The 16,347-nt window shown below is 42.8% G+C and overlaps 1 protein-coding gene across 6 annotated transcripts in view; it reads left to right on the top strand.

Annotated features, from left to right (window-relative positions):
- Positions 1–16,347, top strand: part of dst (dystonin) — a 340,713-nt gene that overhangs the window by 257,253 nt on the left and 67,113 nt on the right. For all 6 annotated transcript variants that reach the window (XM_060925410.1, XM_060925409.1, XM_060925412.1 and 3 more), the window contains 6 exons: positions 11,649–11,810; positions 11,932–12,102; positions 13,988–14,154; positions 14,528–14,687; positions 14,937–15,263; positions 15,441–15,525. In XM_060925410.1, coding sequence (XP_060781393.1) covers positions 11,649–11,810; positions 11,932–12,102; positions 13,988–14,154; positions 14,528–14,687; positions 14,937–15,263; positions 15,441–15,525 — 1,072 coding nt within the window. The remainder of the gene's footprint in view (positions 1–11,648; positions 11,811–11,931; positions 12,103–13,987; positions 14,155–14,527; positions 14,688–14,936; positions 15,264–15,440; positions 15,526–16,347) is intronic.

The raw sequence follows: 16,347 nt of genomic DNA, 5'->3' as shown, positions 1-16,347 counted from the left end.
CATAAGCTCCCGGCTAACGTATGGAACAGCTGCTTCACTTCCAAATGAACAAGAGCTTAAGAAGCTGGAGGTATGTTGGAGTCACTGTCTACAAAGTATGGTAAAAGATGGATGGAAGCGAAGGCACGTTACAGGAAGTGATGAAGATGAAGAGACAGATTATGCCTTCATTTACACGAATGAGCAGATCGAGAACATTCTCAAAAACATCACCCCTACGTGACTTTATGTATAGCCAGTGCCTTAAGTACATCGGCCACGTTTGTCGTGCAGAAAACATCCATCCATTATCTGTAACCGCTTATCCTGTTCTACAGGGTCTCTGGCAAGCTGGAGCCTATCCCAGCTGACTATGGGCGAGAGGTGGGGTACACCCTGGACAAGTCGCCGGGTTATCACAGGGCTGACACACAGAGACAAACAACCATTCACACCTACAGTCAATTTAGAGCCACCAATTAGCCTAACCTGCATGTCTTTGGACTGTGGGGGAAAATCGGAGCACCCGGAGGAAACCCACGCAGACAGCATGCAAACTCCACACAGAAAGGCCCTCGCTGGCCACGAACCCAGGACCTTCTTGCTGTGAGGCGACAGTGCTAACCGCTACACCAGCATGCCGCCTGCAGAAAACATAGCGCTGACTAAAATGTTACTGTTTGCAAAACCGGGAACAAAGTACTACCGTAACCCCTGGGTGAAGACATCCGAACTCCTTGGAGTTTCCAGTGATTAGGCGAAAAGAACGACCCAGTCATGAAATGAGTTCACCAACTTGATAAGGAAATGTTTCAAGTCGCCTCTGTAATGGCAGCGTCCGTTTTGCAGAGGAATCTACAGTCATAAGGTGTCCATAAAATGACTGACAGAAGGCCCATTCAAGCACAAACAAGCATTCCAGACCTGATGGCAGTTTTCAAGGCGGGTTTCCTCAGCTTCTTAATACACTTCTGCTGAGGCCATACCGTAGCTTAAAACATATTTTTTGTTATTATGTTCCAGGTTATTAGTACAAGTAAGAAATTTAAAAAAAGACTATTGCACTCTTAATACGTTACCTTAATTGTCTGACAGATTGTGGCCATGTGCTCGGTTATGCTACGAGGTGCTCCTTTCAGTTTATGACTGAGCATCTGGTGGGAACAAAAGAGTCCCTGCCCATTGGCTCTTTGTTGTTGGAGAACATTCAACTAGTAGGGAGTCGATGTGGGCCTGTGTGTACTCGTGACCCAGTAGTCCTGTTTCATTCTGTCTGTGAGACATGCCATGCCCCTGCCAACAGCCCACTGCTTAAAATCAAAAGGTTTCATTTCATCCTACTAAGTATATTTTTATCTATCATGTGAAACCGTTGTTAATTTAAGATCCTATTTTGGATACATTGAAATGAATCACATAAGCTAGCATATCTTTTTTTATTATTATAACTTTTTCTTTATTTCAAATCCCAGAGAGATCATAACTAGCTTTAGCAGTACGTAAGTCCAGCATCTACAGTACATAGGCATCCCTTCCATTATCTGTTTGGACCATATGGTTTTCTGGCAGGATTGGAAGTTATATCTCATGACCCCAAACATTAAACATATTCAGCTGTCGGGAAAGGAATTTCTGGATGGCTGGTATGTTCAAGAGACTTGAGATTTGAACTCACATGCTATAAACCCTAAACCCTATATTTCAGAATGCAGTATAAAAACTACACTGTGTGCACAATTGTTAGGCAAGTGAGTACTCCGACCCTACCATTATTTCTATGCATATTTTCCAACCCAAAACTATATAGTGGTGCTTGAAAGTTTGTGAACCCTTTAGAATGTTCTATATTTCTGCATAAATATGACCTAAAACATCATCAGATTTTCACACAAGTCCTAAAAGTAGATAAAGAGAACCCAGTTAAACAAATGAGAAAAAAATATTATACTTGGTCACTTATTTATTGAGGAAAATGATCCAATATTACATATCTGTGAGTGGCAAAAGTATGTGACTCTCTAGGATTAGCAGTTAATTTGAAGGTGAAATGAGAGTCAGGTGTTTTCAATCAATGGGATGACAATCAGGTGTGAGTGGGCACCCTGTTTTATTTAAAGAACAGGGATCTATCAAAGTCTGATCTTCACAACACATGTTTGTGGAAGTGTATCATGGCACGAACAAAGGAGATTTCTGAGGACCTCAGAAAAAGCGTTGTTGATGCTCATCAGGCTGGAAAAGGTTACAAAACCATCTCTAAAGAGTTTGGACTCCACCAATCCACAGTCAGACAGATTGTGTGCAAATGGAGGAAATTCAAGACCACTGTTACCCTTCCCAGGAGTGGTCAACCAACAAAGGTCACTCCAAGAACAATGCACGTAATAGTCGGTGAGGTCACAAAGGACCCCAGGGTAACTTCTAAGCAACTGAAGGCCTCTCTCACGTTGGCTAATGTTCATGTTCATGAGTCCACCATCAGGAGAACACTGAACAACAATGGTGTGCATGGCAGGGTTGCAAGGAGAACGCCACTGCTCTCCAAAAAGAACATTGCTGCTCGTCTGCAGTTTGCTAAAGATCACATGGGCAAGCCAGAAGGCTATTGGAAAGATGTTTTGTGGATGGATGAGACCAAAATAGAACTTTTTGGTTTCAATGAGAAGCGTTATGTTTGGAGACAGGAACACACTGCATTCCAGCATAAGAACCTTATCCCATCTGTGAAACATGGTGGTGGTAGCATCATGGTTTGGGCCTGTTTTGCTGCATCTGGGCCAGGATGGCTTGCCATCATTGATGGAACAATGAATTATAAATTATACCATATTTATGCAGAAATATAGAAAATTCTAAAGGGTTCACAAACTTTCAAGCACCACTGTATATGTAGATTTGAATGCTAATTGGATTTAACCCTTTGGTGACTGACCCCTTGAAAATGGTTCCTCCAGGAATGATGACGTTTCAGTTGTCAAGACAACGGAAAAACTAAAATACAAAAACAGAAAGATACGTCACAATGCTCTTGTGCACAAAACAAAATGCTCTTGTATTTGTATTTGTATTTTAGTTTTTCCGTTGTCTTGACAACTGAAATGTCATGGTTCCTGGAGGAACCATTTTCAAGGGGTCAGTCACCAAAGGGTTAAGCATTCTCAGGCGGTATTTATTTGTGTAATGAGGGAGGGTGTGGCCTAAAATCATTAACACCCTATATTAAGGTGTGCATAATTATTAGGCAGCTTCTTAATCTCAGGCAAAATGGGCCAAAAAAAAGATTTATCTTGAAAGACAAAAATTGCAAAATGCCGATCAGAGGTCTATCAAGCGTGCCTATCAGCACTCTTGAAATAGCTAAGCTATTGAAACGTGACCACAGAACAATCAAACGTTTTGTTGCAAAAAGTCAACAGGGTCCCAAAAAACATGTGGAGAAGCAAAGACACAAATTAACCACAAAAGGCTTGAGAAGCATTAAACATGAAGCTATCAGGAACCCATTATCCTCCAGTGCCACCATATTCCAGAACTGCAACCTACCTGGAGTATCCAGAAGGACAAGGTGTTCAGTGCTCAGAGACATGGCCAAGGTAAGGAAGGCTGAAACACGAACACCACTAAACAAGGCTCACAAGTTGAAACGTTAAGATCGGGCCAAGAAATATCTGAAGACAGATTTTTCAAAGGTTTTATGGATGGATGAAGTGAGAGTGACTCTTGACGGATCAGATGGATGGGCCCATGGCTGGATAACTAATAGACACACAGCACCACTTCGACTCAAACGCCAGCAAGGTGGAAGAGAGGTAACTGGCATGGGCTGCTATTATTAAGGATGAGTTAGTTGGACCATTTCGGGTTGAAGACGGACTTAAAATCAATATCAATGAGGAGGCAAATGAGAGGAAAAGAGCCAAGTACCAGGAGCTGGTGGAGGAGTGCAGGGAGAGAGGTTAGAGAACCTTCTACGAGCCCATAGAAGTCGGCTGTAGGGGTTTTGCAGGGCGCTCCCTCTGCAAAGTCCTGAGCCGCTTGGGCATAGTAGGAGCAGCTAAGAAGAGGGCCATTGCATCCGCAAGCGAAGCCGCAGAGAAAGCCACACGGTGGCTTTGGATTAAAAGGGGTGATCCGTGGACTGCTACTGGGACGCAAGTCGGGGCTTGATCAACCCCGGCTGGGTCGCCTGGGTGAGGGTGTATGATGTTGCGAGACCCGAAACACCCGAGGACCTCAGGATACATCACTGAGGATGCGTCCCAGTGCATCCATGAGGTGTTTCTAGCATAGGATGAGTTAGTTGGACCATTTCAGGTTGAAGACGGACTTAAAATCAACTCCCAAACCTACTGCCAGTTTCTAGAGGATGCATTCTTCAAGCAGTGGTACAGGAAGAATTCTGCATCATTCAAGAAGTCCATGATTTTTATGCAGGACAATGCAGCATCACATGCATCCAAGTACTCCACTGCTTGGCGAGCCAGCAAAGGCCTTAAAGACGGCCGAGTAATAACACGGACCCCTTCCTCACCTGACTTAAACCCTATTGAGAACTTGTGGGCCCTTCTTAAACGTGAGATTTACAGTCAGAGAAGGCGATACACCACTCTGAACAGCATTTGGGAGGCCGTGGTTGCTGCTGCACAAAAAGTTAATCGCCAACAAATCAGAAAACTAACAGACTCCATGGACGGAAGGCTCGCGGCAGTTACTGAAAAGAAGGACGGCCATATGGATCACTGAACGTCAATAGTGTTACTTACTCTAACAATTAAAATGAACAAGTGAGATGGGAAAATTTGACCTTTTTCATTTAGTTGTATAATAATTCTGCATGGGCGGCACGGTGGTGTAGTGGTTAGCGCTGTCGCCTCACAGCAAGAAGGTCCGGGTTCGAGCCCCGGGGCCGGCGAGGGCCTTTCTGTGCGGAGTTTGCATGTTCTCCCCGTGTCCACGTGGGTTTCCTCCGGGTGCTCCGGTTTCCCCCACAGTCCAAAGACATGCAGGTTAGGTTAACTGGTGACTCTAAATTGACCGTAGGTGTGAATGGTTGTCTGTGTCTATGTGTCAGCCCTGTGATGACCTGGCGACTTGTCCAGGGTGTACCCTGCCTTTCGCCCGTAGTCAGCTGGGATAGGATCCAGCTTGCCTGCGACCCTGTAGAAGGATAAAGCGGCTAGAGATAATGAGATGAGATGAATAGTTCTGCACACTAAACATTGCCTAATAATTGTGCCCACGTATATATTCCCCCGAGAAAGCCTAAACTCCGTCTTCCTTTGTCAAACATTCGGGTTTTAGGTTTATTAACAATTTGGACTGACTGAGAGCGCTGTATTTGTTCGACAATAAAATGAATCCTCAGGAATACAACTCGCTTGAAATAAATAGTTCGTAATTTAAGCAGTTAAGCGATGCACGTAAAGCCCAAATATAAGCAACAACAAATGCGAACGCATGTGAAAGGAGCATTTGTGCGCAAAGCCGGTGTCGTATTAGGAATTATCAGCTGCAGCTGATCGTTTGGGCCTCATGCTGTTCATGCTGTCATTCTTTTGTCTTGCTTCTGTGTCTGGGAGGCTCCTCGCTGCTACCTCAGCTGCTGGGTCAAAATCATTATTGTTCTCAGTGACCCATTCATTTATGCCAGAAATTAACCGGATCAATAAATCACACACAAAAAAAAGACAAGATTTGGTATTTTTATTTGCCGGCTGTATCATTTGTCCAGAACGAGCTGCAGCAGAATTCCTCGGTGAAGCATTTCAACTATTTGATCTGGCTATTCAGTGAATTCACTGTATCTGATTCATTTTCCTTGAGCATTTTTTCTACATTTCTTAGAGTATGTGGCGAAATAGTACACGCTCTGTTTATGGAAGGCAGTTTTCTGAGTTAGTAATGGATGAGAGCATGGCATGCTTTTTTCCACTACTTGTCCATGACTTCAGCGTCTAACATGAACCTAAAGGAGTTTCTCTCTGAATCATGCCAGTGGCTAACTCGAAAGGTGATGATCGGAGAAGAAAAAAAAAGCCTTATGAAGTTCACAGAGCTTAGTCATCGTCCTGACTCTCTGCGAAAACCCTCGAGAGGAAACATGAGACCCTTGCACCAGCCTATCGCACATTGTTGTGTGATCACGAACTTAGAATTTTATAGCGATCCCCTTTCACTTGTTTCAACAGAGTGGAGTTTGAGGAACACCCAATATTCATGATCTAAATTGTGAGCGCTTTAAAAAAAAAAAGCATTCGGGACATGCTTTGTTCTCATGAAAAATAGTTGTATGTTTCATTAACTGGGTCTATTGTTTGTGTGAGCAATGAAAGACACTGTTGACAGAGGATTTTTTCAGACGTGCTGATGTTCCTGTCCTCTTTGTTGTGTGCTTTGGCATGCATTCTTTCAATAACCAGTCGCCTGTACTATCAAATCAGGGTAGATCATAGGTTTATTTCGTTTAGATTTATTTATTTATTTATTTATTTATTACACGCGGTTTGAATTTGCAACAGTACTAAATTCTTATCAGGCCATGTTAGGTCTTTTATTAGACATTAAAAAAAAGACATAAGTCATTAAATCCTATTACCTGAATGCGTTTTTTTTTTTTTTTTAACAGTAAGCAAGCGAGCCGGTGCCACGACAAATGTACCACTTTGTTGAAATCAGTGCCTGGATAATGTTACAAGTATGCGTGATTCATCCTTACTGTAAATCCCACAAATCTTTTGAACCACCTATTCATCAGTGCCAGCTCCACACTGTTTTTCTCCACATAAGTGCAGCAGAACATTTTTGAACCTCACTTCTCTGGAGTTAACATCAATAGACATAAAATACATTTTCCATATAGCTCAGAACTTTTCAGAGCCTGCTCGCTTGCTAAGAAAAAAAGCGCTTGGCTGAGTTCGTAGCGTTATTACGTAGGACCGGTACCTCCTTAAACATTCCAGAGTAATTAAGACAATATACAGATGCGTGGACAACTCATTGCATGATCATTCCAGAGGAAGAGAAGAAAGGGAGGGAGAGAGAGTATCTAATTCTGCCCCATGTGATGTCATGCGGGAGGGAGCCGTTCACTCTTAAAGCTTTTTTTTTTTCTTGAAGCAAGGAGGGTTAGATATTCTCAGAGCTGAAGATGACTAAAGATGATGAAGTCAAATGGGCCACGCCACAGAGACAGAGGGGGGAGAATTTAAATAGGGTCAAGCATCTACCAATCAACATGTGCTCTCAGGACAAATGGAGTTGTGGCAGATGTTGCCAGAATAATAAGGAGGGGGCGGGGTTTTGAGCTCATTGCCAGAAGGGTGGATGTCATTGCCGGGTGGACCACAAGAGAGGCAGGAGCAGCTTTGTGTTTATCCTGGAGCCCTGCCGTTTTGTTTTCACAAATTAGAGGATTTGTAGCAGGATGTCACCTTCAAGCGGAGATGTTTTTGTGGAGCATGTCTGACCACTCAGGAGAGCATGGAATTTCAAGCACTTTTTCCCCCGTGGTGTTTGTGCCGGAACTTAGGACTGAGGAAACAAGCAACAATGGGCAAGTTCTGACAGAGAGGAGATAGGGAAACAAATGGTGTCGGCTGCATGAAATAGGATATTCCCAAAAAACTAAAAAAAAAAAAAATTAAAGGAAGTATTCATAGAAGAGTATTGTATTGTGGAACATATTATCCAGTCAGTTCTCAGCATCTTAAATATATATTTAGATTATTTTTTTTTTATTGAGAATGATATTTTATCAAGTTCTATATATTTTTATGAAATACTACTTATCAAACATATTTTATATTTATTTTATGAGACGTCACTCTTGAGATGCATTATTATATAGCCTTTTTTTTTTTTGCTTTAAAGTAAAAGGGTTGTTGCACTGAAGCCGTATACCTCATTATTAATTTTAATGGGCAGTTTTAAGTGTTAGCCGTTGTCAGAATGGGCAAACCTCTTAGCAGACCCGACTGTCTGCGCCAGAACCCCTCCTGTGTGGGGAAACCAGAAGAAGAGGACCTAAACATTGATGACTGCTATGTTCCCCAGAGATCCATTTACGACACTGTGCGTCTGAATGAGCAAATCGACTCTGGTTCGAAGGGAAGTCTGGCCTCCAGGCATTTCATTGGCACTCTGCCTTACACCCACCGCACTTTGGATATGACTACGCTTTGTGGAAATGGTGTCCTGGCCTCCTCCAGCACCTTTGATTTGCGTAGCAGGGAAGCGACACGACCGGATGAGCGGGCAGTCTTTGATGGGTATAAGTTTAATGGAGACATTGTTCGGGGAAGCGGTACCATTCTCGGTAGGCTGCAGGTACAGGGTGAGAAGAAGGAGCCTCCGCAACACCGCCGTTCTTGGAAGAACTTTGGCCCAGCCAACCTTAGTGAGTACGGAACATTATGTGCTGATGGACCAGACCAGCAAGCCCTGGTGCGAGCGGGCCAGGGTAGGAGCATGACCAATTCTTTAACTTCGGAGGATGACTCTGGCCTGTGCAGCCCCACTACAGACCAAGAGCAGCGGAAGCAGCGAGCTGTGATGAGACCAGGTCCACGTACCAGGAGCCTCTCTTCCACTGAGGCTGTTCATGTATCTGGCGAACTGAAACCAGGCCAGTCGGTCAGTTCAGGGCAAGAGGAGTTCCCATTCTCCCCTGTCAGAAGCTTGGTACCAACTACAGTGTACTGCGCAGACTCCACAAGGCATGAAGACCAACACTGTAAAGACCTATGTACCACAGATCTCCGTGATAACGAACACCTGATTACTAGTGATACTTACTCAGAATTGCAAAGCAAGATGACAGAAAGGTCAACAAACAGAGCAGTGAACTCTACTTACGACAGCAAGACCAGGACATTCTCAGGATACAATGAGCTCCGCACAGCTGAGCTTCCTGAGGACACGTCTCAAGAAGAGTGCGAACTCTTATGCGTGGTCGTGACGCAGCCAGAGGCAATCTCACATCGTAGGACACCTGGAGAGCAACATGTGACCAAAGATGCAGAATGTTACGAGAATGAGCAAAGAGCAACAGAGTCCAAAATGGCCGATTTGGAAGAGTTCTTGTTGTCTGTGGAAAGGGAGGCAGGTCTCACCAATGGAATAAAACAGACTATGAATTACATAGAAGATGAGGAGCTAGAGAGCTTGTTAACATCCTTAGCTGCGTGTTCTCAGATGGATCTCATGGACATGCAGTCCTCACAGGTATTTCTCAATAACTCTCTTTTGTATAAGGCCTTCTGTTTTTAGGTGGACGTGACGCATGTTTATGGATTCCTGGGAAGTTATATAGTACCGCTCTCTCTTTATTTTGATCATGAGCTGGATAAATGATGATTGGTGCAATAAACTGTCAGTGACTCAGCGTCTCTGATCCTGCACAGGTCTGCATTGACCGTGGCTCCTAGACAGACTTTTTTTTAGCCTGTATGCTATGTTCAGTCGAGACTCTTGCCATAAAAGGAATGAGCAAAAGTAAGCATTCAGTTACCTAACGGCATACAGTAACAGGTACTCCAATAACCGTTTACTCTGAAAGGCATTTCTTAATTTTCAGCTTTGTATTTGCATGGAGCTGTCAGTCCCTGCAATAAGTCAGACAATTTCTTGTTTCAGGAAACCGGTCGCTAACACTAACACACACTCACTTAGCACTTGAATCAGAATCAAAATCTCTTTAATAGCCAGTACAGTTGACATACAGGAATGGTCTTGGTCAGCAACATTCAAACAACGTTCAATAATAAATGGCAGCATCAACGACAACAGTGCAACTGACTTTTTTTATGGACAGGAATGTGCAAATAATGGATTGAGATATGCACGTGTCGTTGTGATTGAGGTGCGTGCTACTGGAGTGCAAGCCAGTAGGTGTATATGAGGTGCCGTGGACAAGTTCAACAGTTCGATAATCGAATGGGTCCAGAAAGAAGCTTCGTTCATGGTGTGATGTTCGAGTGGCAATTGCTGTGTACCACCTGCGAGATGTTAGAAGGGTGAAAAGGTGGCTGCCAGGGTGGGTGTTTTCCACACAGATCTTTTTTTGGGATCTCTGGAGGAGTACAGGCTCACGGTACAACATTTAAGGTGGTACACCTGCCTTATAACCGCGAGTTGGCCGCCTAGCGGTTAGCGTGTCCGCCTCTCGACCGGGAGATCGTGAGTTCTACTCGCGGTTGGGTCATACCAAAGACCATCATAGAAACGGTACCTGCTACCATCTGTCAAGGCATGCTGCAATACAGATGTGAGTGAGGAAGTCAAACTCTCGCAGTTACCAGAGGACACTGTAACCCTAGCTGTATAGGCAAGAGGCCGAGGGCTATCGAAATGGAGATCTGTGCCGCACCCATACACCTTAAAGAGTTGGTTAGGCCTGGGACAGGAGATTGCCTGGGAAGACCAGATTCTGGCGTGAGAGGGACTTTGACTTGACCTGCTTTATATTTGCATTAAATGGCAATGTTATCAAGTACACCTACCATGTAGGTCTCTTTGTAGGTAATACAAACACTGACTGATTACCATTTGTTAGTTCACCTCTATGCCATTCTAGTGGAAAAGTACCACCTCTACCCAGATGTTTTTTGATGATGGCCCATTCTTAGCCCAGCAGTGATACTGACATGGTGATGTCATGTTAGTTGAACAAGTGCTGGTACAAGTGTGTCAGGTGGAGTAAACATCACGTCAGGGGTGGTCTTGTGCAGGTGCCTTTTCAACTGATGTGTGGAGAAGTGAAGGTCTGATCATTTTTGAGCAACACATGGGTTACAATCAGGACTTATACGGTACCTGATGATAAAATAACCAATGAGTACATATGCAAAGTAGGTGTTCTATATGAACTGGCAACTGAATGGATACAAACATGTTTTTTTTTTTTTCTAACAAAACTAGCCCCGGGCGGCACGGTGGTGTAGTGGTTAGCGCTGTCACGTCACAGCAAGAAGGTCCGGGTTCGAGCCCCGTTGCCGACGAAGGCCTTTCTGTACGGAGTTTGCATGTTCTCCCCGTGTCCGCATGGGTTTCCTCCGGGTGCTCCGGTTTCCCCCACAGTCCAAAGACATGCAGATTAGGTTAACTGGTGACTCTAAATTGACCGTAGGTGTGAATGTGAGTGTGAATGGTTGTTTGTCTATGTGTCAGCCCTGTGATGACCTGGCGACTTGTCCAGGGTGTACCCCGCCTTTTGCCCGTAGTCAGCTGGGATAGGCTCCAGCTTGCCTGCGACCCTGTAGAACAGGATAAAGCGGCTAGAGATAATGAGATGAGATGAAAACTAGCCCCACATTTTTCATGAACCAGAACGTTGATAATATTGCAGTGTAATGCGAAAAACGAGAAGGTTCTGTGATCGTGAACTCACAAAAAGCCTGTGAGTTCAAACCCAGCACTGTTAGCAGCCACTAGTGGGTGCTTGGATTGTATTCTTTCTTGTGACTTACGTGCCAGATGAATAAATGTGCCAAATGAGTATTTATTATTTTTTTAAACAAGCCTTCAAAGTGGCTTTAATCAGTAACTAATCAGCAAACCATAATAAATTGCCGTGTCACTTGAAGCGTTGTGAGATTTAAGCTTTAATGAGATTTGCATCACTGTTTCCACTGACCCTTTGACGTGTCATTCTGTTTCCCCACTGATTTCAGGTTTTCCAGAAAGAGACGATTGAGTCACTGCAAACACAGTTACAAGAGGTGAACTGGCTAGGCCAGGGGCTTATTCAGAATGCTTCGAAAGGGACCAGCGCCAAAGCCCTTGAACATGACCTGGAGGACGTCAATACGAGATGGAACACTCTGAACAAAAAGGTTTATAAGAATTCGATTTCAAGCATCAGTTGAAAAACAATGTTATGAAATTAGTGGTTATTTTCTTCATCTTTTTTCTTCGGTTGTAATATCTGAATTTTTGCGTTGGCGATGCATTCAGGTAGCAGAACGTTCGGCGCAGCTTCATGAAGCTTTGCTGCACTGTGGAAGGTTTCAGGATGCTCTCGAGTCCCTGTTCAGCTGGCTTAAAGACACAGAAGAACTGGTGGACAGTCAGAAGCCTCCATCAGCAGAGTTTAAAGTTGTCAAAGCACAAATCCAAGAACAAAGGGTAAGCGTTAAGTAGTTCTACCGTGTTTTGTCACTCTGAACAGACGTTTGAATGAGCCCTCGTGACCGCACTCAATTTTAAGAATTGAAAAACGTATGTTTATCATACTTCCTGTTAATAAAGTCAGACTTTACTAAAACCGAGGGCAGATTTTGGATTTGGGCTTTAATATGAGATCAGGATTTTCTGGAGAGTTTGTCTGCAGTCGGTTATATATGCATCATACAGTTGTGGTCAGAAGTTTACATACAGTGATATGAATGTCATCTTGGATATGAATGTCATGGCAATATTTGGGCTTTCGGTCATTTCTTTGAACTGTTCTTTTTCTGTGGCAGAATGATCGTACAGCATACATCTTTAATTAAAAAAACCAACACACTAGAATTTGGTGCACAAGTTTTAATTTTCTTTTGGTTTTCTGAAATCAACACAGGGTCAAAATTATACATACAGGGTGAAAATTTTACATACGCTCACTTAGATTATTAATTCAGAGGTGCTGAAACTTCCAAAAGGTCTCTTATCTTGCCAAGGCCGAGGTCTCTTAACTTCCTGTTAGTGATCATGATTGACTACAGCTGGTAGCTTCTCTGTGCCTTCATAAAAAGGGTTTGTTTGCAGCACTCATTGGATTAACCAACACACAGTAAGATGGGAAAGTCCAAGGAGCTCAGTGCAGATCTGAGAAAGAGGATCGCAGATATACACAACTCCGGAATGTCTCTTAGAACCATTTCTAAACAACTGCAAATTCCAAGATCAGTTCAAACAATTGTATGCAAGTTATTGTGAGGTGTAGTCACATTGCCAAACCACTTTGCTTCAAGAAAACCCAAACTGTCACCCTCAGCTGAAAGGAAATTGGTTTGGATGGTCAGGAACAACCTGGGAACCACCATGGCACAGCCCTGCCATGAACTGGAAGCTGATGGAGCACTGTCTACAGTTCAGATCACCATGGACTAAGAGGCTGCTATCCAAGAAATAACCTCCTGCTCTACAATTGACACCTTCAAGCTTAACTAACGTTTGAAGCTGACCACACGGACAAAGAAAAAGCCTTCTGGAGGAAAGCTGTATGGTCAGAGGAGACAAAGATTGAGTTGTTTGGCCACAATGACCGCCATGTACAGAGGGACACTGTACCAGCTGGTGGTGGTGGTAGGATCATCATGCTCTGGGGCTGTTTTACTGCCAGTGGAACTGGTTCATTGCACAAAGTGGATGGAATAATGAAGAAGGAGGACTACCACAGAATTCTTCAGCATAAACCATCAGAAACTTGAACACGACTTGGGACTTGGGAGTTACAACAGGACAATGAACCCAAACACGCATAAGAGCTGGTTGTGGAGGATAAAGCAGGCTAACATGAAGCTTAAAACAAGTCCTGACTTCAACCCTATTGAAAATATATGGATCGTGCTTATAAGTCGAGTCCATGCCAAGAAAAAAACCCAAATTTTAATTGACCTCTACCAATTTGTGAAACATCCAACCAGAATTCTGCCAGAAGCTTGTTCATGGTAAACAAAAATGTTTGGTCAAGGTGAATCTTGCGAAGAGACATTCTACCCAAATATTACAGTAGGTGTGCTGTATGTATAATTTTGACCCTGTGTTGATTTCAGAAAACCCAAAGGAAATTAAAACTTGTGCACCAAATTCTAGTGGTTTTTTTTTTAAATTAAAGCTGTATGCTGTACAATCATTCTGCCACAGACAAAGAACAGTTCAAAGAAATGACTGAAAGCCCAAATACTGCTATGACATTCATATCCAAGATGACATTCACGTCACTGTATGCAAACTTCTGACCACAAACTGTACATATTGTATTTCCTTTCATCCCATATGTTATTTTTTTCTCTGGCTCAACCAGCTCTTACAGAAGCTGCTAGATGATCGCAGACCCACAGTGGAGCTTATTAAGAAGGAAGGGGGGAAGGTGTTAGAGATGGCTGACTCTGTGGATAAAGAGAAGATCGGAAAGGAGATCGATAGCCTGGGGAAGAGATGGGACGCTCTGCTGAAGAAAGCCGAGAGCAGGTTAAAAATGAAGATTTTATGTGTTGACATCAGGAAATTAATTTATTAAGAGCGATTTTTGAAAGACAAATCGCTGGGGACTCGGGAACTAGACTGAAGTTATGTATACAGATATAAATATTTTCTCTTTTCTGAGTATAGCTAAACTGGATGCTCAAAACAGTGTTAATACAATATAATAAGGACTAAGGCGGCGATATTGTAAGAATTACGGTTACATGTTAATGAACGGATGCTATGAGAAACATTTATGACCAAGCTCTGGCATTTGCAACGTGCTCGATCAGGGGTGCCATGTTGTTTTTGTGCGTGTTAGGTTTCTATATTCACTGTTAATTAGTGATTATTACTGATGTTACGATTTTCCTGGTAGACGCAAGCAGTTAGAGAGCATTTTGGGGGTGGCCCAACAGTTCTACGAGACCCTGGAACCACTAACGGAATGGCTCTCTGCTACAGAGAAATGCCTGGCCAGTTCTGAGCCCATTGGCACACAGACTGCCAAGCTTGAAGAGCAGATCTCCCAACACAAGGTACATGTATAACCGCAATGCCTTTGTGCTTAGCCTGTTATGAGTAGTTCATTCTAAAGACCCGTCTGCTTTGATTTTTTTTTTCTCTCGGTTACATTTGTTCTGTATCCCTTTGTGTTCTTTATGTTTGACTGGTTTTTTTTATGTTTATATTCTCTTGATTTTTCTCATTCTCTTTATGTTGGGATCATCATCCCTCCACCCATACGTTTCGCCCCATCTACTCCGTTTGCCATTCCTGCTAATCAGGCTTTAGAGGAGGAGATTATAGGGCGCAGTAAGAGCTTGTACCAGGCAATGAGTCTTGGCCAGGCTCTGCGGTCACTCAGCTGTGTGGACGATAAAGAACTCGTCCAGGCTAAGCTGGACGGCACTCAGAGCGGCTACATCGAGTTGCAGGAACGCTGCCACACCAAGGCCGAGCTGCTGCAGCGGGCCCTGGCTAACGCACGGCTGTTCGGAGAGGACGAAGTAGCACTCATGAACTGGCTGGACGAAATACACGGCAGACTGAGCCACATCTGTGTCCAGGACTATACACCGGCCGTACTGGCAAAACAGCATTCTGATCAGCTGGTAGAACAGACCTCTTCCTCCTCTTCCTCCTCCTCCTCCTCCTCCTCTTCAGTCTTCATTTTTTTAAAAGCCATCATTAATTTATACTTTTCATTGATATGATTTACATATGTAGTGAATTGTTGTGCGATGATTTTGTTCTGTATGACTGCAGTTAACTTGCATGTTCATGTTTAGGCGCTTCATGAGGATATTGAGTTAAGGAGACAGCACGTTGATCAGGCTCTACAGAATGGACTTGAGCTGCTCAAACAGACCACAGGCAAGGCTTTTGTCTCCCCGTACTTTTGAATTCGTTCATTTCTTTAAATCAGCACCGTAAAACCCGATAAGGTCACTGAGCTCAAAAATTTTATTGAAACCGATTACGTAAAAATTTTTGAGGTAAGTAACTTAAATTTTTTAAGGTAAGCTTTCTTAAAAATTACACTATAGTTTACACTTAATTGTAATTTTTAAGAAATCTTACCTTAAAAAATTTAAGTTACCTCAAAAATTTTTACGTAAGACAAGGTTCGAGGACTGAGTTAGATTTTAGTGACATTTAGGGTAAAAAATCAATTTGTGATATATGGACTGCAAATATATCAGTATAGGGTCAAATTTTCTCAGGAATCTGAAAATGACATCATTTATGCAAAATCTTTAATAGTCGATTGACTTCATCATTCAGTGGTCATGACAATACTTGAAAAATTGGTAAAAACGGATGTGAAATTTTGTCGTAAAAAAAACTTGATCTCATTTCAGAAAAGATTTTAGACCAAAATAATGTAAACTGGTTGTAGTCCATATAAATGGGTATAATTGATTAAATTTTGGTAACTCTACATTCAAAATCGAATGAATGCAAGTTTATTTTACAACAGTGTGTATTTTTTTCACGAACTGAAAATTGATAGGGGTAGGGTTAGTAAAAGTACTAATTTTACTTATCTGGTGTTACAGTAGAATTAACTTATGTATTGGGTACTGTCTTATTCCCAACAAAATTACAAAGAGATTGATGTATAATACATGCAGGTTTATCATTATATAAACTCAACAGGAAAAATGTAAAGCCAAATCCTTACCCAGAAGCTCA

This window comes from Neoarius graeffei, chromosome 7 (assembly GCF_027579695.1).
Source record: "Neoarius graeffei isolate fNeoGra1 chromosome 7, fNeoGra1.pri, whole genome shotgun sequence".
Classification (NCBI taxonomy): Eukaryota; Metazoa; Chordata; class Actinopteri; order Siluriformes; family Ariidae; genus Neoarius; species Neoarius graeffei.
Note: the sequence above shows the minus strand (reverse complement) of the source record. Positions and strands in the feature narration are given on the sequence as shown.